The sequence below is a fragment of the Molossus molossus genome, unplaced genomic scaffold, assembly GCF_014108415.1.
Source record: "Molossus molossus isolate mMolMol1 unplaced genomic scaffold, mMolMol1.p scaffold_m16_p_4, whole genome shotgun sequence".
Classification (NCBI taxonomy): Eukaryota; Metazoa; Chordata; class Mammalia; order Chiroptera; family Molossidae; genus Molossus; species Molossus molossus.
In genome coordinates this window covers 110,689,782-110,709,895 of record NW_023425377.1, presented here as the reverse complement: position 1 = coordinate 110,709,895, position 20,114 = coordinate 110,689,782, and the positions used below count along the sequence as shown (strand labels likewise).

At 35.6% G+C, this 20,114-nt stretch overlaps 1 protein-coding gene across 6 annotated transcripts in view; it reads right to left on the bottom strand.

The window, feature by feature from the left end:
• The window catches only part of ANAPC10 (anaphase promoting complex subunit 10), a 55,403-nt gene that overhangs the window by 13,080 nt on the left and 22,209 nt on the right, over positions 1-20,114 (bottom strand). For 2 of the 6 annotated variants that reach the window (XM_036241261.1, XM_036241262.1), the window contains exon 4: positions 19,691-19,811. In XM_036241261.1, coding sequence (XP_036097154.1) covers positions 19,691-19,811 — 121 coding nt within the window. Of the gene's footprint in view, positions 1-14,049; positions 14,077-15,554; positions 15,619-16,910; positions 17,010-17,777; positions 17,830-19,690; positions 19,812-20,114 lie in introns of those variants that run through there. The other 4 variants (XR_004956507.1, XM_036241264.1, XR_004956506.1 and 1 more) reach the window with 4 other exon arrangements.

Here is a 20,114-nt window from a genome sequence, read left to right as displayed (position 1 = left end):
ATGTAATATACATCTAAGACACTAAGCCTATACCCAGAAATCCTCACAAATTTAAAATATAAGGACCAACAAATGTTTCACCACACTCAGAAAACACAGAGTCTTTATTCCAAAAGGAACTTTCAGTAAAAAAAATGGTGTGTGAACAGCAGACACTGATGTCCACACAAGCACACTGCAGACAACCCAGCAGGCGGTTTTCTGTTTTCTTTGGATTATGCTGTGGAGGTGCTGGCACAATGGAATTTCAATACCATAATTGCTTATTTCTCTGGGTATCTTTAAAATAACAGGTAAAGAAAAAAAATCAACTACAAAAAATAACAAAACAAAATGTTTTTAATTCTTCTTTTCAAAGGATGTAATTTATAACCATTACACAAATAGAGAAGAAGCACAAAAGGGGGGAAAAAAGAAATAAAGTAATGTTCCAAAGGTTCAGTTTACAAGGACCTCACACTAAGTTTTTTTTTCTCTGCAACCCTTACTAGAAACAGTATTATTTGCTAAAAATGCACTAGCTGCCAAGAGCCATGGTCCATCTAAAGCAAAATGCTTAAGATGGAAACAGAGTGTTAATACAGAAAAAAGGGCAAGATTCAGTGTACAGATTTCTGTAAAACCTACTTTAAAAAGAATAAATAAAGTCTTGATTTTGGTATCTTTTTTACTGAAAAATAATTGCAAAAATAGATAAAATACTAATACATGTAGTACTTCTGAAACAATAAGATGTAATAAAATTTCAAACTTTCTAATTAAACCTTTTTTTTTTTTTTTTTTTTGTAAGTTATTGGGAATTCAACACTGGTCTTGGTTCACATGCTAGAACAATGGGAAAATTTTCCGAATGGTTGAACACTAACCCTGACAAGTGTGGAGAGCCAACTACAATACATTATATGGTAGCATAACCTGCCACCCACGTTGCTGAGAGAACAGCTTTCAAACACATGCACTGAGCTGTAAAACCACAAAATCCCTTATTACACATTGTCTTTCTTACTCTAGGTGAAATATACCATCAATTCTTTCTGTTATAAATCTTTTTTTATTACTATTTTTGAAGCCCACTTAACAAGTTGATTGTCTTTTTCTTACAATGTAAAAGATGCTTTAAAAAAAAAAGAAAGAAAGAAAATGCAACAGGAATGTTATCACCCTTTTACTGTAGGACAATGAAGGCTGATATCTGCTGCACAGTTTCTGTAGCTTACTTTTGGGGACCCATATCCCCCATATGAGTTTTAAGCTAAAGTGTTGTTGTTGTTTTCCTTTAAAGACCAAGTCCTGTTAGTGGTTCATTAAATTTCATAGGACATTTTGAATATATTTACTTTCTTTAAGAAAGATTGATATATTGCTCTGGGGGTTCTTTAATAAAATACATGGTTTGCATCATTACCAAAAGAGAGAGAGAGAGTGAGAGAGAGAGAAAGCAATTGTCAAAATCTGTTAGGGAATGACTGTTCTGTGTTTCTTCCAACATTTCTCCCTTCCCCCACTCTGGCACAAATCCAAACCTCAACCAACCAACCAACCAACCAACCAATCAACCAACCAACAAACAGCCATTTTAGATTCAAGGGTATAATGATGCTTTAGATAGTATTTGTCATATATTGGTAAATGAAGCAAGAATGCAGGACGACAAACATGCTTCACCCTTATTACAGCCCTGGGCTTTGTCAAAGTTGTGTTCTTGCCTTTGAGAAAACAGCTCACTGCAATAACGACTATCAAATCTATACAAAAGGACTTGAGATACAGAACAAGGGTGAAAATATAACAAACTTAAAGACACTACTTTCACAGAGATTCAAAGACACTACTTTTTGGACATTCAAGATGTTTAAAATCATTTCTAAAGCTATGTGTTTCTCTCTAACATTTTGCCTAATTAATTCCTCTCCAAAGTTTTCCCTCCTTTTACATTTCCTCACCCGCAACTTCCATCCAAGACCCATCTCCATCCACTATCTAACTGAATCACAGCATTCCAGGACAGTTACAGGACACAACCGTTTCTTCTGAGGTTTTCATTTGCAATGTTGTTGGCAAAGAGAATTTTATTTGTAAGTGTTTCTATTATACTGACAAGGTCAATTAGTTCTGTGAACTTTGGTCTTTCTGCCTGATTGTTTGGTGAATTATTCAAATGGGACCTTTCATAACCTATAACTGAATGTAGCCAATTAACCTCAGAAACATGACAATGCTGGTGTCTAACGGGACTTTAAGTTTATCTTAACAAACCAAAGTAATGCCATTTTCCTCAAACTGATGGCATATCATTTGATAGAAACTTTGTATTTTTCTTAAATTGAATTAATTTGTAAGTTACTGTATACAACTTACACAGAGTAATTTCTATTTTATGGAAGTTTACCGTAAAAATGTTGAAGCTTTTAAAAAATAATAATCAACTATTATGCTTATATTTGCCTATATGGTTGATACAACTAAATAAAGAATATGAGATGTAATAATTATGTATGGAACCAGTTAGGTACTGGAAAAATCAGGGGGAACACTCAGTAAAGTATATGATTGCCTAAGTAATAAGCTGAACACCTGAAACTAATACAAAATAATATTAAATGTAATCTGAAATTGAAAAACATTTTTTGAAAATTAAAAAAATAATTTTTTAGTGGCAGGGGGCGGGGTGGGATATGAGAATCCTATAATATACAATATCCAGTACTCTTATCAAGATTTCTCCAGAGGTACAGAAAGCAATACTAATCTCCCAAAAATTAATGTGGAAATAAATTTGTATTTTATTTCACATATTAAACATATCTTTATATTGTCAAATATTATTTGTTAGTTAGTTAATCCTCACCGGAGGATATTTTTCTGTTGATTTTTTTTTTAGACATAGGGGAAGGGAGGTGGGGGGGGCATCGATATGAGAGAGACACATCAATTGGTTGCCTCCTGTACGATCCTGACAGGGGCCAAGATCAAACCTTTAACCCAGGTATACGCCCTTGACCAGGAATCAAAACCTGTAACCCTGTGGTCCACAAGCCGATGCTCTAACTGCTGAACCATACTGGCCAGGGCAAATATTATTTATTTTTTAAAAACACAAAAGAGAATTTGCATTAATTGAATGTTTACTATGTCGCAGGCAATATAAATAAGTACTTTGCAAACTTTATTATCTTACTTATCTCAGGAATTTAATGAAACAAGCACTGTTATCCCTTTTCTATGTATAAGGAATATGAGGTTTCAAAGGGGCTAAATGTGTCCCTAAGTTTCACAGGGCTAACAAGTGGCAAAACTAAGGTTTGAATCCAGATCTGTCTAGTTTGCTAAATTGTGGTCTTTCAACATCACTCAGCCTAAAAAGATATGAGACAATCCCCAGTCATCACCCAGTATCATCTTATAATAACTGGACCATAGGGTATTGCCAAGTTTCAAAACCATTCTATAAAAGAATGATTTCCAATTATTTACCGAGAAACAACTAGGAGGAGATGAATAAATTAATAAGGATGCTTTGATAGTCATATAATTGTATCAAAACTAAAGTTTTATTAATAGTAAGACAATACACCAGTGTTTTCTTATCAATTCCAACTGAAATGCACTCTCATATATATGCTCTTCCACACACAGGCCTGTTTCCATATGTTAACTGCTGACACACACACAAACTCATGCAAACTGTCGTACACAATACTCCCAGGTTCTAAGCCAAAAGTATTATTTATTATGCCAGGCCACAAAGAAATGAAAAGCTATCTTAATACTATAGGTATTAAGGTATATAAATTTTTTTGCAAAGAAGAATTTTAAAAAACAAGTTGTATAACTTCATATAGTAATATTTTTTAAACTATTTGATCTAGTGACCAAATTAACATATATTCTAGCAAAACTTGCATTTGATTACCTCTGTTTCTGCTTTACAAATTTCAAACAAAAGCAATTTGTTCAATCGTTAGGCCAAAGTGCCCTAAAAGCAAATGCCTAATAACAGAAGCATTTCCAAAACTCAATTACTACTCTCAACTTCCCTACTATGAGAGCCTTTAGATTGGCTAGGGTGACTCCCAGGGCTTCATTCATTCACTGATTAGTGGAAATGTTCATAAAAATATTTGTGCAATTAGGACAGAGCTTTTTTTGAAAATACTGGCTTGGCTAAAAGTCATGGCAGTTAAGATGTACGTAAATAACTTTTCTAAAATGCCCACTTATACCCCCTACTCTACAAAGTTTCTACTATTAATATTGTATTAGTAATAAAATATAAACTATAGAGAAAGTATTAGGGCTAAGAAGTAGAATTCAGAGTCATCAATATTAAGCCCGCTTTGCTTATATTTTAAATAAATCAAAATAAATACCATAAGCACAAAAAGTTTCAAGTTACAGAGTCCAAAATCAAAGGAAGTATCCAAGTTAGTAAACTATTAGTTAATAAAGAGATAGCTAATATTTTGACACAGTGGGTTAACACGTGATCAAATAGATTTTATGATATTAATGGGGTCAAATCAGAAAGATTAAAAATGCCCTTCCAAAAGTCACAAAATAATAATGTCACTGATGTCATAGTTTCAAAGGATTAAATCCATATATTTAATCCAATGTCAATGGAAATTTCATTAAAATAAAAAACAATGAGAAAACCCACACAGGATGTATGCTCTGTCCAACTTTGGACAATTGATACTAAAATGACAAATATCAACATCAATTCAGAAAAAGCAACACTTCATGCTTACATCTGGCAGGATAAAACTGAATCCAAGACAACTATCTACTATCTGTTACTAGAACATGCCTTCATAAAGACACATTTATCTAGTATGGCCTGACATTGTGCAGTCATGTATGAGTAAGGTAAAGCTAGCAGCCACAAGACTAAAGGAAAAAGAAGTATGGAAAGACATAAACTTACACTGACTTAAAAAACCTACTGTGTCTTTAGTATATTATACATGTTTTTACACACTTTATCTGATTTCATCTTTGCAACCACCCAAAGTAGTTATTGCGATGCTCATTTTTTAAATAAACAGAGGCACAGGAAGAACAGAGAAATTTGCTCTGTATAACAAAATAAAGAATTGATAGTAACAAGATTCCAACTCTGATCTGACAAACTCCAAAACCCACAATTAAATCAGCATGTGGCAAAGACAATCTAGAAACATGTTCCTTTCTTTGGCTTAGGTCTCATCCTTCTGTCCCACTTCGAACACAATATTTAAAACTCAGATTGCAGATTATGAAACAGACTGGGTTTCTTCTCCACACGCCAAGGTTAGAGAACTCCGCGTACAATGGTGAGTACAATCTGACTCTAGGGGAATAGCAGCAGCAAGTTTTAAATGACTACAACTTCAGTTTAAATGAAGTTCAATGAGTCATGATAATTCCATGCCATTGATAATCCAGATCTCAGTCAACAGAAACTTTTCAAATTTAAATTCCATATTTGCCTTAGACAATCCTCTCTCAATACAAAGCAACTCTTCATACAAAATAAGTGTTTTAAAGCCAGAAACTCTCAATGCCTTTCACTAATTTTCTCACAGAAATGATCAAATTTTTAAATGGCTAAAGCTAACATTTAACAACTAGATTTTACAAAGTAGCTGAGAATAATTTTTATTTTTTTATCCCTTTATTAGCTTAAATGTGAAGTGGCTACCTTAAATACTAAGGTAGAAGAGTGAAGGCAGGCATAGATTCCTTGTCATTCCTCAGTTTGTTCTTATTTCCTAAAATGCCTTATTATGCCCTGGCCGGTTTGGCTCAGCGGTTAGAGCATCAGCCTGCGGTCCCGAGAGACCCGGGTTCGGTTCCTGCTAAGGGCATGTACCTTGGTTGCAGTTTGTCCCCGGCCCTGGTTGGTCGTGCAGGTGGCAGCCACTCGATGTGTCCCTTTCACATCGATGTTTCTCTCTCTCTCTCTCTCTCCCTCCCACTCTACCTGAACAAAAAATGTCCTCTGGTGAGGATAAAAAAAATAATAATAATAAAATAAAATAAAATAAAATGCCTTATTATACTTAACCTGAGCTGATCACTTTTGGGCCGTGATAAGAAGCAAATTATGAATCTCCTAGATTTGCCCAAAGTAAATTAAAATTCCTTTGTTATTATCTTCATAGGCGCACCACTCTATGAGCTCTTAGATTTTTTTTGATACCTTGGACACATCTTGCTAACAAAGCATAGAATAAATTGAGATACAGCACAGATGCTCACAGACCCAATTCAAAGCTATGGGACTTGCTGTGTGTAGTTTTCAGGGAAGGAGCTTGGTAGGGCCACACTTGCTGCCCACGGTACAGGCTGCCTTTTTATAACACTCTGCAAAACAAACCCTAAACTTGATTTTTGCTTTCTGCCCTTTTTTCCTAAATGCAAAAATCCTCTTTGTATTTCTTTTTGTTAATGAAAACAGCTACTGACCTAGGTCTTTCGTGAAAGTAAACTGACATACACATACTTTCGAAAAGTGAGGAATACCTGATTTTCTTTCTTTTTTTTTTTTAAGACTTTACATTTTTTGCTCAGTTTTAGATTCCCAGCAAATATGAGAGGAAGATACAGAGATTTCCCATATACCTCCTGCCCCCCACAAACAGAGCCTCCCCTATTATCGACATTCCCCACCAGAGTGGTACATTTGTTATGACTGATGAACCTCATGGTACATCATCACCAGCCCAAGTTCAGGGTTTACACTGGGATTCACTCTTGGTGTTGCACATTTTATGGGTCTGGACAAATATATAATGACAGGTATGTACCATTCCAGTATCATACAGAGTACTTTCAATGGCCTAAAAATCCTCTGTGCTCTGCTTTTTCATCCCTCCCAACCACCCCCAACTCCTGGCAACCCCTGATCTAAACTGTCTTCATAGTTTTGCCTCTTTCAGAATGTCACCTAGTTGGAATTACACAGTACATAGCCTTTTCAGATTGGCTTCTTTCACTTAGTAATATGTATTTAAGGTTCTTCTATATCTTCATGACTTGACAGCTCATCTTTTGAGCAATGAATAATGACTACTGTCTGGGTATATCAAATGTTTATGCCAAAAGTATCAGCATTACAATCAATTTTCAATAGAATACATTTAAAAAGTAAACAATTTTTAAATGCATTTCAAAACTCGATAGGCAGTCTTATCTCCTGTCATTCTCTGGTTCATTTTCTCACACTTCAATTTGTCTTAATAATGAAAAGAAAAATTTTATCTTTTACCTTAATGCGATTTTAAGGGGAAATGAAGAAATAAGAACTGCACGTTGATTCCCAGCTATACCACTGACTTCCTGTGTGACACTGGACAGCTCACTTAGCCTCTAACCCATTTGTAAAATAATCAGCTTGTACTTGATTAGAAGTTGCTAACTGGTGGACCTTGGCCACATTTTAGCATGTGGACATACCATAATTGCCCAGCATGTTTTAAAAATTGGGAAATTTCAGCCCTGGCCAGTTTGGCTCAGCGGTTAGAGCGCCAGCCTGCGGTCCCGGGTTTGGTTCCCGCTAAGGGCACGTACCTCAGTTGCAGTTTGTCCCCAGCCCTGGTTGGTTGTGCGGGTGGCAGCCACTCAATGTGTCCCTTTCATGTCGATGTTTCTCTCTCTCTCTCTCTCATCCTCTCTCTCCCTCCCACTCTATCTGAACAAAAAATAGAAAAATGTCCTCGAGTGAGGATAAAAAAAAAAAAAATTGGGAAATTTCAGTCTGGCCAGTGTGGCTCAGTGGTTGAGCGTCGACCCATGCACTAAGAGGTCACTGGTTCAATTCCCAGTCAGGACACATGCCCAGGTTGTGGGCCCGATCCCCAGTGGGGGGCATGCGGGAGGCGGCCAATTGATGTTCTCTCTCATCAATGTTTCTATCTCTCTCTCCCTCTCACTTTCTCTCTCTCTAAAAATCAATAAAGAGAAAAAAAATGTTAAAAAAAAATTAGGAAATTTCACATCCAAATCTAGATTTCTGATTTCCCTTTAAAAAGTATAATTGGCAAAAGTGGAACTACATTCCCATGTGCAACAAAGGCTCAAAATGAATAGTAGCTGTCCCCTTGGAGAAGGCATGAACTCGTGGTTAAGTTAAGCCTAAATTTTCTTTCAGCTCTAACATTTTCATATTGAGTTACCCATATAGCAAAAGGTTCATTTAACCCAAGTTTCAGCTTTATTTGAATAAAGGGATAGTAATTACATCTGACCACCACTTGAGCTTTGGAGAGAGAAAATGAAACAGTGAGTAGTGCCTGCTTATTAGCATCCTGACATGCATATAGAACATGTTTAATAAATAGTAAAGATAATAAAAAACAAAAATAATAGTGAACACAATAACTCAAATATAATTCTATGATGGTCCACTGAATCTAAATCAAAATTGATGTGCTGATTCTTCTCTTCCTAACGCAACATTGGTCCCATCAAAAAGAAAATAAACTATTTGCCTTTAATCTTCAGAGAGTATTAATTCTTCATTTACTACATATAAAGTAAGAGGCTAGGAAAAAAAAATGAGCCCTGGATGGTTTGGCTCAGCAGTAGAGCATCAGCCCATGGACCAAAGAGTAGCGGGTTTGATTCTAGTCAAGGGCACACACCTCGGCTGCAGTTCATCTCTGGCCCTGGTTGGGGTCGTGCAGGAGGTAACCAGTCGATGTGCCTCTCTTACATGAATGATTCTCTCTCTCTCCCTTTCTCTCCCTCCCACTCTATCTGAAGATAAACAGAAAAATATCATCAGGTGAGGATTAAAAAAAAAAAAAGAAAGTCCTAACTGGGCTCACTTCTAATAAGATATATATTAAAATTACGATATAATTTTTCAGCAGGTGGCTTTCAGCAAGACTTGCTGCAGCTCTTTCTGCTGCTACTACTGTTCTAATTAGGGCTATTTTAGCTGTCAAGAATAAAGATTCACTCAAAAGTTTACTTAGGAAGAGGGGGCTTACTGAAAAGTTTATATACCCACAGGAACCATGGAAAAAGAAAACAATTGGGTATCAGAGAGGTCAGTAAATGAAGAATATGGAGACACAAGCCACTTGTTCAATTCTGTTTCCCCTCTCCTGGTTACGTCTGTATCCTTGCATCCCTCTATTCATTCCACACCATCGTACCTCTTCTCATATCTTATATTTCATATCCTTCTAACTTGAAAACTTCAGTTTGCACACGGCCCATCATCTCACCCACCCGCTCCATGTCTTCCTAATGCAACAATGGTCCCAGAACTATCTGTGTCAAGTCTTGCTGCTAACTTGCCTACTTCTTGTGAGTCACCTTTCTAACAATGGCAAAATATTAAAAATAGAACTACCATATGATCTCACAGTCCCAGTCCCGGTTATATACCCCAAAAACGTGAAAGCAGCATTTCAAAGAGATTTCACACAACTGTGTTCATGGCAGTATTATTCACAGTAGTCAAGAGATGGAAGCAACCCAAGTGTCCATCAACATAAAGATGAATAAATATAATGTGATATATTACAACAGAGAGGTATACAATCCACAAAGGGGTGCACCTCCAGGGAGGCTGTGCCACTGAACCCAACAGAACACCTACTACAATAGGCCACCCTACAAAGCCTAGGAGACACAACAACTCTACTGAATACATAGAAACAAAGACAGGGAGGCAGCCAAAATGAAGAGACAAAGAAACATGTCTCAAATTAAAAAACAGAACAAAACTCCAGGAAAAGAACAAAAGGAAACAGAGATAAGCAATCTAACAGATGCAGAGTTCAAAACACTGATTGTAAGGATTCTCAATGAACTCAGTGAGGACCTCAAGAGCATAAAAAAAGGGCTAGTCAGAAATGATGGATGCACAGTCAGAAATGAAGGATGCACTAACTGAAATAAAGAATAATATACAGAAAATCAATAGTAGAGCAGGTGAAGCCAAGAAGCAAACCATTAATTTGGACTATAAGGAAGCAAAAAATACCCAATCAGAACATCAAAAAAAAGAAAAAAGAAGCCAAACAAATGAGGATAGCATAAGGACCTCTGAGCCAACCTCAAATGTAGCAACATTCTCATCATGTGGGTACCAGAAGAAGAGAGAGCAAGAAATTGAAAACCTATTTGAAAAAATAACGACAGAAAACTTCCCAACTTGGTGAAGGAAACAGACATACAAGTCCAGGAAGCACAGAGAGTTCCAAACAAGATGAACCCAAAGAGGTCCACACCAAGAAACATCATCATCAAAATGCAAAAGGTTAAAGACAAAGAGAGAATCTTAAAAGCAGCAAGAGAAAAGCAGTTAGTTACCTACAAGGGAGCTCCCATAATACTGTCAGCTGATTTCTCAAAAGAAACTTTGCAGGCCAGAAGGGAGTGGCAAGAAATATTCAAAGTGTTGAAAAGCAAGGACCTACAATACTCTATCCTGCAAAGCTATCATTTAGAGTTGATGGAATATAAAGAGTTCCTCAGACAAGAAAAAGCTAAAAGAGTTCATCACCACTGCCCTGGCTGATTTGGTTCAGCGGTTAGAGTGTTGGCCCATGGACCAGAGAGTACCGGGTTCGGTTCCCGCTAAGGGAATGTACCGTGGTTGCAGTTTGTCCCCAGCCCTGGTAGGGGTCGTGTGGGTGGCAACCAGTCAATGTGTCTCTCTCACATTGATGTTTTCTCTCTCTCTTCCCCCCTTTCTCCCTCCCACTCTATCTGAAGATAAATGCAAAAAATGTCCTCGGGTGAGGATTTAAAAAAAATAAAAATAAAAGAGTTCATCACCACCAAACCAGTATTTATATGAAATGCTGAAGGGTCTTCTTGGGGAAAAAAAAGATAAAAAATGAACAATAAAATGGCAATTAATACATTTCTATCAGCAACTGAATCTACAAACAAAATGAACAAGCGGAAAAGAAACAGACATAGATACAGAGAACTTTTTGATGTTTGCCAGATGGGACGGGGGTTGGGCAAATGGGCAAAAAAGATGAAGGGATTAGGGAATACAAATTGGTTGTCAGACTGATGAATCTCAATTGAAAGGGTGCGAGGGAGAGATAAACCAAAGAACTTATATGCATATGTGCATAACCAGTGGACACAGACAATAGTGTAGGAAAGGCAGGTGGGGGGAGGGAGTGGGGAGGAGGAGGTCAACAGGGGAAAAAGGGAGGACATTTATAATACATTCAACAATAAAGATAAGTTTTTAAAAATCAAATAAATAAATAAAATGACCTATTAAATCTGAGGGGACAAAAGGGAAATTCTGTCACAAGCTACAACCTAAGTGAACCTTGAGGAAATTGTACTAAGTGAAATAAGTCAGTCACAAAAAGACAAATACTGTATGAGTTCACTGTATGAGTTTAGGTATCTAAAATAGTCAAATTCATAGAAAGAGAAAGTAGAATAGTGGTTGCCAAGGTCAAAAAGGAGGAGAAAATGAGTTGTTTAATGGATACGGATTTTCAGTTTTGCAAGACGAAAAGTTCAGAAGATCTGTTACACAACAGAGTGAATATCTTTAACACTACTGAACTTAAAATTGTTACGATGGTAAATGTTGTTATGTGGTTTTTATCACAACTAAAAAGTTTTTTTTTGGTTTTTTTTCTGAAAAGGAATTGAATTTGCACAATCTTTTTGAGGTAAACTAAACCAGCATGGGTCAGTGGCAGCCTGCAGACTGACTACTGGTATATTAAGTGACACACTGTTTCCAGCAATGTGTCAGGTTCTCAGCCAAGTGCCCACCTCTGCCCTGCTCAACTGGCCATACTCACTCAGTAGACTTTCCTTATAAAAACAGGCTGATAATCTGTATCTCTAAAACCATGTCGTTTCCCTTTGGTAAGTACATATTTCTATTACAATATATCCTGCCATAAGGTTAAACAATAAGTTTTCTCATTTTGTTTTTTGTTTTCTTTGACCTTGGCTGTTACTACTCTCACACTGTCTATAAGGAGCAGTGCAGTTCTTCCATAACTGCTGCGAAAGAGCACCTGGAAAGCGAGCTTACAGCACAATGTTCTCGAAAGAAACCGCACCAATCTCAAAGTTTACTTGAAACATGCATCAGCAGTATAAACCTTCCAATGTGAAGCATTATAAAACAAGAATCCCCTTCAGAATCTTCCCACTTGGCACCAATACTAAGGTAGGAAAAGTTGGAATTCCTGCTATTTAAACAAATAATTTCATTTGTCTCAAATCTATAAATTTAGAAACTATTACTCCAAAGAGTGATTAAACTACTTGCAAGAACTACCTTAGCTCAGAATTGCATTAAATAAATTGCCTTTTAAAACACATGTAACAGAGGCTTATGAAGAAAACGTTTCAGTCCCTAACTTAATAATTCTGACCATTCTCAGCTTCTGTAACATCATATTCCCTTGATTTTCTTATCTCTGACAGGTCCTCAGCTTTTTTCTTTTTTGGGGGGGAGGTGCATTTTATTTTATTTTTTATTGAATTTATTGGGGTGACATTGGTCAGTAAAATTATATAAGTTTCAAGTGTGCAATTCTATAATACATCTTCTGCATATTGTATAGTGTGTTCACCACCCCAAGTCAAGTCTCCTTCCATGACCACTTATCCCCCCTTTACCCTCTTTTACCCCCCCTCTTTTCAGCTTTTTTCACTGGATAATCTTTTTCCAAACAATCCCTGAATATCAGTGTTTTCACATTTCCAGCTCTGGCACTCTTCTCTCCCACTATACACACTCCCTGAATAAATCAAAACTCACACCTAAGCTTCTACTTACACCCTGATGGTCCCCAAATCTACACCTCTAACCTATACTTCCTTCCTCAGATTGAGAATCATAACCTATCCACTGAAAAGCCCTCCACCTGAAAAATCACCAAAATTCAGTGACAAAATGAACCTCATTAGCTAACCTTTCTCTACCTCACCACCCCCAGAGTTCCTTAACTCTATATTCCATTTCTGATTAATGGCAACATTCAACCAGTTGTCAAGCCTGCAAAGAATTCTATCTCGATGTCCTCTTCTACCTACTTGAATCCCCTATCCATACCTTCCAGTATACCCCAGGTAGCAATCAGTCACAAATCCTTTTGATTCTACTTCTTGCATCCTTTTCTCTTGAACCCAACTTAGTTAAACCCATAGCCTTAGTAAAATCCTCATAATTCTCTTCTGGATATTACCTACGTGGTCTTCACAATGCTCTAGACCCAGCATTCCCAATATTAAATTTCACCAGTGCTTCCTCATTTAAAGTCTAAACTCCCTAGAAGTCTGACAATAAGCACAATCTGACTTTTGCCTATATATGTATTTTTTCCCTTCGAGAATGTAAGCTCCTTATATACAGAGACCATAATACCATCATGGTAAATGTGTTGAATGAATAAATACTTCTCCAGTCTTTCTCGCCACTCCCTCCCACCCACCAGCTTCCAGGCATACTTAATTACTTGCAGTTCCACATCATCCCACACTCTCAGGCTTCCACACCTTTGTGTGTGCTGTGCCCCCTTTTAGGATACCTCCACCTTATTCTCCACCTGAGCAGACTTTATATTTATCCTTAAGATTCAGATGAACCATTACCCCTTGTAGAAAAACATTTTATTTATTTATTTTTTTTATCCTCACCCGAGGACATTTTTCCATTTTTTTGTTCAGGTAGAGTGGGAGGGAGAGAGAGGAACAGAGAGAGAGAGAGAAACATCGACGTGAAAGGAACACATCGAGTGGCTGCCACCCGCACGACCAACAAGGGCCGGGGACAAACTGCAACCGAGGCACATGCCCTTAGTGGGAACCGAACCCGGGTCTCTCAGGACCGCAGGCCGACGCTCTAACTGCTGAGCCAAACCGGCCAGGCCAGAAAAACATTTTAAACCATTGCTCTAATATTCCATGTACTCCCATGGCCCACTCTATTTATTACTGTAATTGTTGATATTTACTTGCCTGTCTCCCGTCAGGCTATGAGGGCTTAGCAGTGGTTCTCAACCTTCCTAATGCCGGGACCCTTTAATACAGTTCCTCGTGTTACATCTGGGCGTATCTGTGTGTGGGCGGACCTGCCTGGAGATGGACAGAGGAGCGGTGTCTTGGTTCCTAAGACCATCAGAAATATGTGTTTTCCGATGGTCTTAAGCGACCCCTGTGAAAGGGTCGTTTGACCCCTAAAGGGGCCGCGACCCACAGGTTGAGAACCGCTGGCTTAAGGGATAAAACGATGACTGTCTTTGCTGTATCTCTGGTACCTAACACACTGCCAGGAACTTGGCAGGCCCTTAATAAATATTTACTGAATAGAGCACGAATCTGTCTTGTATGGGAATGCCAGACTATCTCTTTAAAAAACAATAGTCTATCCCTGGCCGGCTCCGTGGTTACAGTGTTGGCCAACCCACTGAAGGGTTTTGGGTTTGATTCCTGGTCAAGGGCATGTGCCTGGGTTGCAGGTTTGATCCTTGGCCCCAGTTGAAGCGCGTGCAAAAAGCAATCAATCGATGTCTCTGTCTCTGTCTCCTTCTCGCTCTCTCCTGCACTCCTTCCCTTTCTTCCACTCTCTCTAAAAATCAATGGAAAAAGTATCCTTGGGTGAGGATTAAAAAAATATATAGTCTAAGTCTGTGGTATAAAAAAAAACAAAACAAAAACACAAGAGAGACAAGAATATTTCTCTTAAAAATATGTGATATTCTACTGTGCAAAATAATTTAGTTTTAAAAGGAAATACTGCCCAAATGCAGTTATCTCAACTCCATTTTGGAAATAAGTAATGTGTATATTATAAATATTTTTTTAATTGCACGTTACTTTTAAGAGAGGGATAAAAGGGAATAACATTTGTGAACTAAAAATTATGTATATCACATCAAAACATTCTATATTCATTTCAAAGAATTTCTAAACTTAATCATAAAAACTAATTTAATCCTCACCCAAGTAATACATTCAACAGTAAAGATATAATTTAAAAATAAAGAAAGAAAGAACATAAAAAAAAAAAATCCTCACTCAAGGATCTTTTTTCTATTGATTTTTAGAGAGTGGCAGGGAAGGAGGGGAAAAAAGAGAGAGAGAGAGAGGAGAGAAAGAGAGAGAAACATTGATTGGTTGTTTCTCATCTGTGCCACAACTAGGGATCCAACCCAAAACCTAGGTATGTGCCCTGAACATGAATCAAACCCGCAACCTTTCTCTGGTGTACTGGATGAGGCTCCAAATAACTGAGCAACCCAGCCAGGGCTATAAAAATTAATTTTAAAAAAATATTTTCTTTTAGCTAAATTCAATAAAAACAATTTCCCCCAAAGATTTAATACATTAAACACTGAAACCAATTTATGCTTGTAGATACTGCCTAAATCATTCCACTTTATATCAAGTTGTTTAAAATACGCCCCTCATAAGAAAGTAAATTTTAAGATCAATTGATAGAGTCAGAGCCTTTGCATCTTCTAATTCTACCACACACATTATTGGAACTCAAATTATAATAGTAAGTGTTATTTTAATAGAAGAGCCGACTCACTAACTGTTCTGACGAGTACCTTATGTGGACTCCCATAGCCAGGCTACTGATTTGATACACAGGTAGAAAGCCAAAAGGCTCATCTGCATGGAAGAAAGGGAAAATATCATTACAGCTCTCTTAATATTGAAGACTTGTTTCAAGCCTCCTCTTTAAAAAGTCACTTGGTAGCAGCTTTATTATCTGAAGATGAAAACAAGGCTTAAAATTCAGTTAAGTGTTTAATCTTGTGCTCCATCAATAATTTATCTTTTTGTGGCAAAAGGATAAAATTTGATGACAAATTTTAGAAGCAAAATGCTAATAATGAACCAAAGGACAACTTTCACATATGCTGAATATATCTGCTTAACCTTTCTTAAGTTTAACAAGTTGTTTTTCATAGAACTGTATGGAAATAATTTTGAGAGCTCTGACTGTATGTCTAATAAGACATACTATATTTAAGTACAAATATTTCTACAATAGTTTTAAAAAGAAAAATATAGTCAGCTCTCTGTATCTGCGAGTTCTACAACTGCAGATTCAACCAACCATGCTGGAAATACTTGGGGCGGGGGGATGTTATGTTGTTGCTAACATGTACTGCATAGTTAGGACTAGGATGGTAGCTTCTGTGCTGAACACGTACAGCATTTCTGCCTTATCATTATTCCCTAAGCAACACAGTAACAGCTATTTACAAAGCATTTACATTGTATTATTATATGTATTCTATAGACAATTCAAAGTACACAGGAGGAACTGCATAGGTTATACCCAAACATTACACCATTTTATATAAGGAGCTTAAGCTTCTGTGGATTTGGGGTTGGGGGGTGTAGTGAGGGATGACTAGTTAGCAAATTGAAAAGGACTTTAAATTTTCTTGGACTTTAGCTGGAGATGCTTTCTACAATGTTAAAATGGTCACATCTAAGATACAGTGTTCTTTGGTTCCTCATTCTAATTAACAAAAACTTTCCTTCACATATATTTTTCCTTCTGAAAGCAAAGGAAAAGAACAACATTAACCCAAAACATAATGCTAAAATATAAAAGTTTTAAAATGTTAAAAGCATCTATATTTTTATTTGAAAATTTCTCTTAAATAACATCTTCAACACATGAACATAACTTCCTGCATAAAATAAAACAATTGAAATAAAGTATTCTAAAAAGATAATGACATTAAGACTCATGTTAAATGAGTGTTAAATCTCACTTCTATTTAGAAACAATCACTTGCGTAGAAGTATTACATTAAAAACACCTTATAAAATGTTCTTAGGTTATTCATTTCTTATTTGTACAGGATGAATAATTTGGGGTGGGAGGGAACAGAATAAGCAGCATTAATTAAATTTAACTTTGGTGATAAAAATGCTCTATTTACCCAAAGCCATTTGTAGGATCTTGTAGCCATTAAGTAGAAAGTACAAACTTCACTTCCATTTTAAGTGCCTTCTCATGTCTAGAGGTTAACATACGTGTTCTAGAATAGTAAAGAAAGGGCCTGATCTCATTCTAGAGATTTTGCAACAAAGGTAACAGATATCTAGATATAAATTCATGCTTCAGAACTGAAATGAAGGAAAACATATGATAGAAAAATAATAATTTTTGGATAAATGAGGTAGCCATTAGCTTTTCTCACCCTGAACTAAAATTTTTTTAGTTACTACTCAAATCAATAACAAAATTACAGAAAGTAGGTTTTTAGAGTGTTTCAAGTAAACAAATCCATAATTTCTAGTAAAAAAGGAAAACCTATTAAAACACTCCAATACACATTACACCCTCCAGTGGGCAAGTATCCATGGAAAAATATAAAAAGATTTAGTTGGATTTTCCACTCAGTTAAATCAGTCCTATAACTAATGAAATGATGGTTCTAAAACCTCAACATTCACATTATTTTAATCACTTACTGAGTTAGAAGAAGTAAAGGTTTAAAAAAAAACAAAACAATTTAGATCTCATAGAAGAATAATATAAGAAATAAAATCATGATCTGCTTATATTTCCTTAAAAAACAAAGTGCTATGAGATTCTTATTTCTTTAGCTTATAAAGAAAAAAAAAAAGTAAACAGAATAAATCACATATAAGGATGTATAATTAAAAGATGAAGTATCCTTTATATCATGAACTGCAAAGGCAGCACTAATATTTTAAAGCAAAATATAAGAATTATGGTTCCTTAGTGAGAACTGTGGCAGAAAAGCAGTATGTTCATTAAATTTTTCAGGAAAACAACTTACATTATCACCTGGTAATATTTAGTATTACTGGTCTCATGAGGGTATGTGGTCACTACACAGAAATATAAACACACTTAAAATAAAATTAAGACACTACCTAAAAGAGCCCTTATTCTATATGGCTAATGTTTTAGCACTTAAATGATATAATAGAATAAAAGACTAGATTAAAAGTATTCCACAATGGTCCAAATGTCATTTAAAGTTTCTCCAATTTACAACAGAATACAAAACATAAATTTAGCACATTAAATCTAGAAATCATTTATGAAGATGTACAATTCCAAAAAATGTATTAAAGAATTTCTGAATATAAGTATTCTCTAGGAAAAACTAGTACAACTAAGACTACTTCAAGACTTGAACTTATTATCTAGGCTATGAGACTAGTAATTAAAGGACAACAGTGACATCTAGCGAGCATTTCAAATATATACCACACACATCTTGAATCAAAACTTTATTTCCAGTGTCTCATATGTTTCAACCTGCCTGAGGAATTATGTGACAAATCTTTAGTTTTAAAACAAAACAAGGCGACTCTCCTCCCAAACAGTTTCTCAATATGCTGAACCATTCATGTGATAAATACAAAATGCAGAGACTAAGGTAAGTAAGAGTCCAGTCCACAAATTAACTGGAATTCTTAAAAAAAAAAAAAAAGAAAATCAAAGGTGCTTCCTAGATCTCTCATAACCAATGACTTTAAAAGCTTGTAATGATTATTTCAGCTCAATGATTTTCTGACAAGAAACCATGCTAAGGTCTAGAACTTCACCAGTATACAATTCAAATCACTGAAAATATCTCAAATGAAATGTAAATATTTCAACAATAAAAAAACTCAGGTCACAAAAGCACTAATAGCTTCAAAAAGTCATATAGAGGAAAAATAAACTACAGTATATTCAAACAATGAACTATAACTCAGGAATAAAAAAGAATGAAGTAATAATACATGCAACAAAATGGGTAAATCTCAAAAAAATTAGGCTGAGTGAAAGAAGCCTTACAGAAAAGTTACACCCTGTATGATTCCACTTATATGACATTTTATCTAGAACAGGCAAAATGAGCTATGGAATTAATGAGTAAATTAATATACACATACATAAACAAAATCAGAACAGCAGTTACCTCTGAGGGTAAAATGGAGATGGAGATTGGGCAAGGACATGAGGGAATTTTCTGAGGTAATGGAATTGTTCTATATCTTAATAGCAGTTGGTGTTACACAGATGTATGCATTTGTTAAAACTTATAACTTAAAACTTATTAGTTAACACAAATAACTAAGATTTGTGTAAAATTCATATAAATTTTACCTAAAAAATGAACCTAAGCAAATATTAATAACTCTAATTATCATATATCATGCTGAAGTATTTGGGGTGATATGTACATATCTGCAACTTTGATATTTTGACATACATACAAAAATTACATGGATTGATAGATTATAATAAAGCAAATACAACAAAATATTAGCAACTATAGAATCTAGGAGGTGAGGATTCACTGTATTAGGATTCACTATAAAATTCTTCCCCTTTTTTGTATGTCTGAAAATTTCCATAATAAAATATTGGGGGAAAATAAAAGTGACATGTAGAACTAAAAAAACATTTTTCAATATTATAAAAAATTAAAAATGTTTTCTTAAATATCAACAATTTTACTTTTATATACAGGGGTGGGCAAAAGTGGGTTTATTATTGTAAGCAAATGAAACAGAGTTTATTCCTATATTATTATTTATTATTATATGATTTTCCATACGAATGACTATTTCCCTACTTTTGCCCGCCCCTGTATTAACATTTTAATCTCTCTAATTTAGTGTTAAATGTGACTATCCTCTAAAGACCATGAGTTACAGGATAACATACATGTTTTAACATTTGAAAACTTACCCGAATTTCTTGAAGGTTGTGGAAATTATTTCCTACTCTGACTGAGATCTTGCTTGGAGTATAGCTTTCATCAGATTTGTAGTCCGCATAAATACATAACGTCTTCACTGTTGTTTTTCTTCTAAAAGCAAGAAAGTAAAAACAATGTGACCTTTATATCACATGAAAAGATTACATCCAAAACATCTTATCCTCTGATTTTATAAATCATTGCTTGCTAAAACAAATATCTAAATCAACAATTTCAATGTTCTTCACTTTTAACAATGATGGAAATGAAGAGCATGTAAAAAGTACAGATATACATTTTACTTATGTAGATATTTCTTATCTAGAACAAGTTCAAGAACAAGATGTAAGCAAAGAAGGAACAATTAAGCCAAAATTGGTACCTTAGAGTATAAATGAGCATTAAGTATTTCAG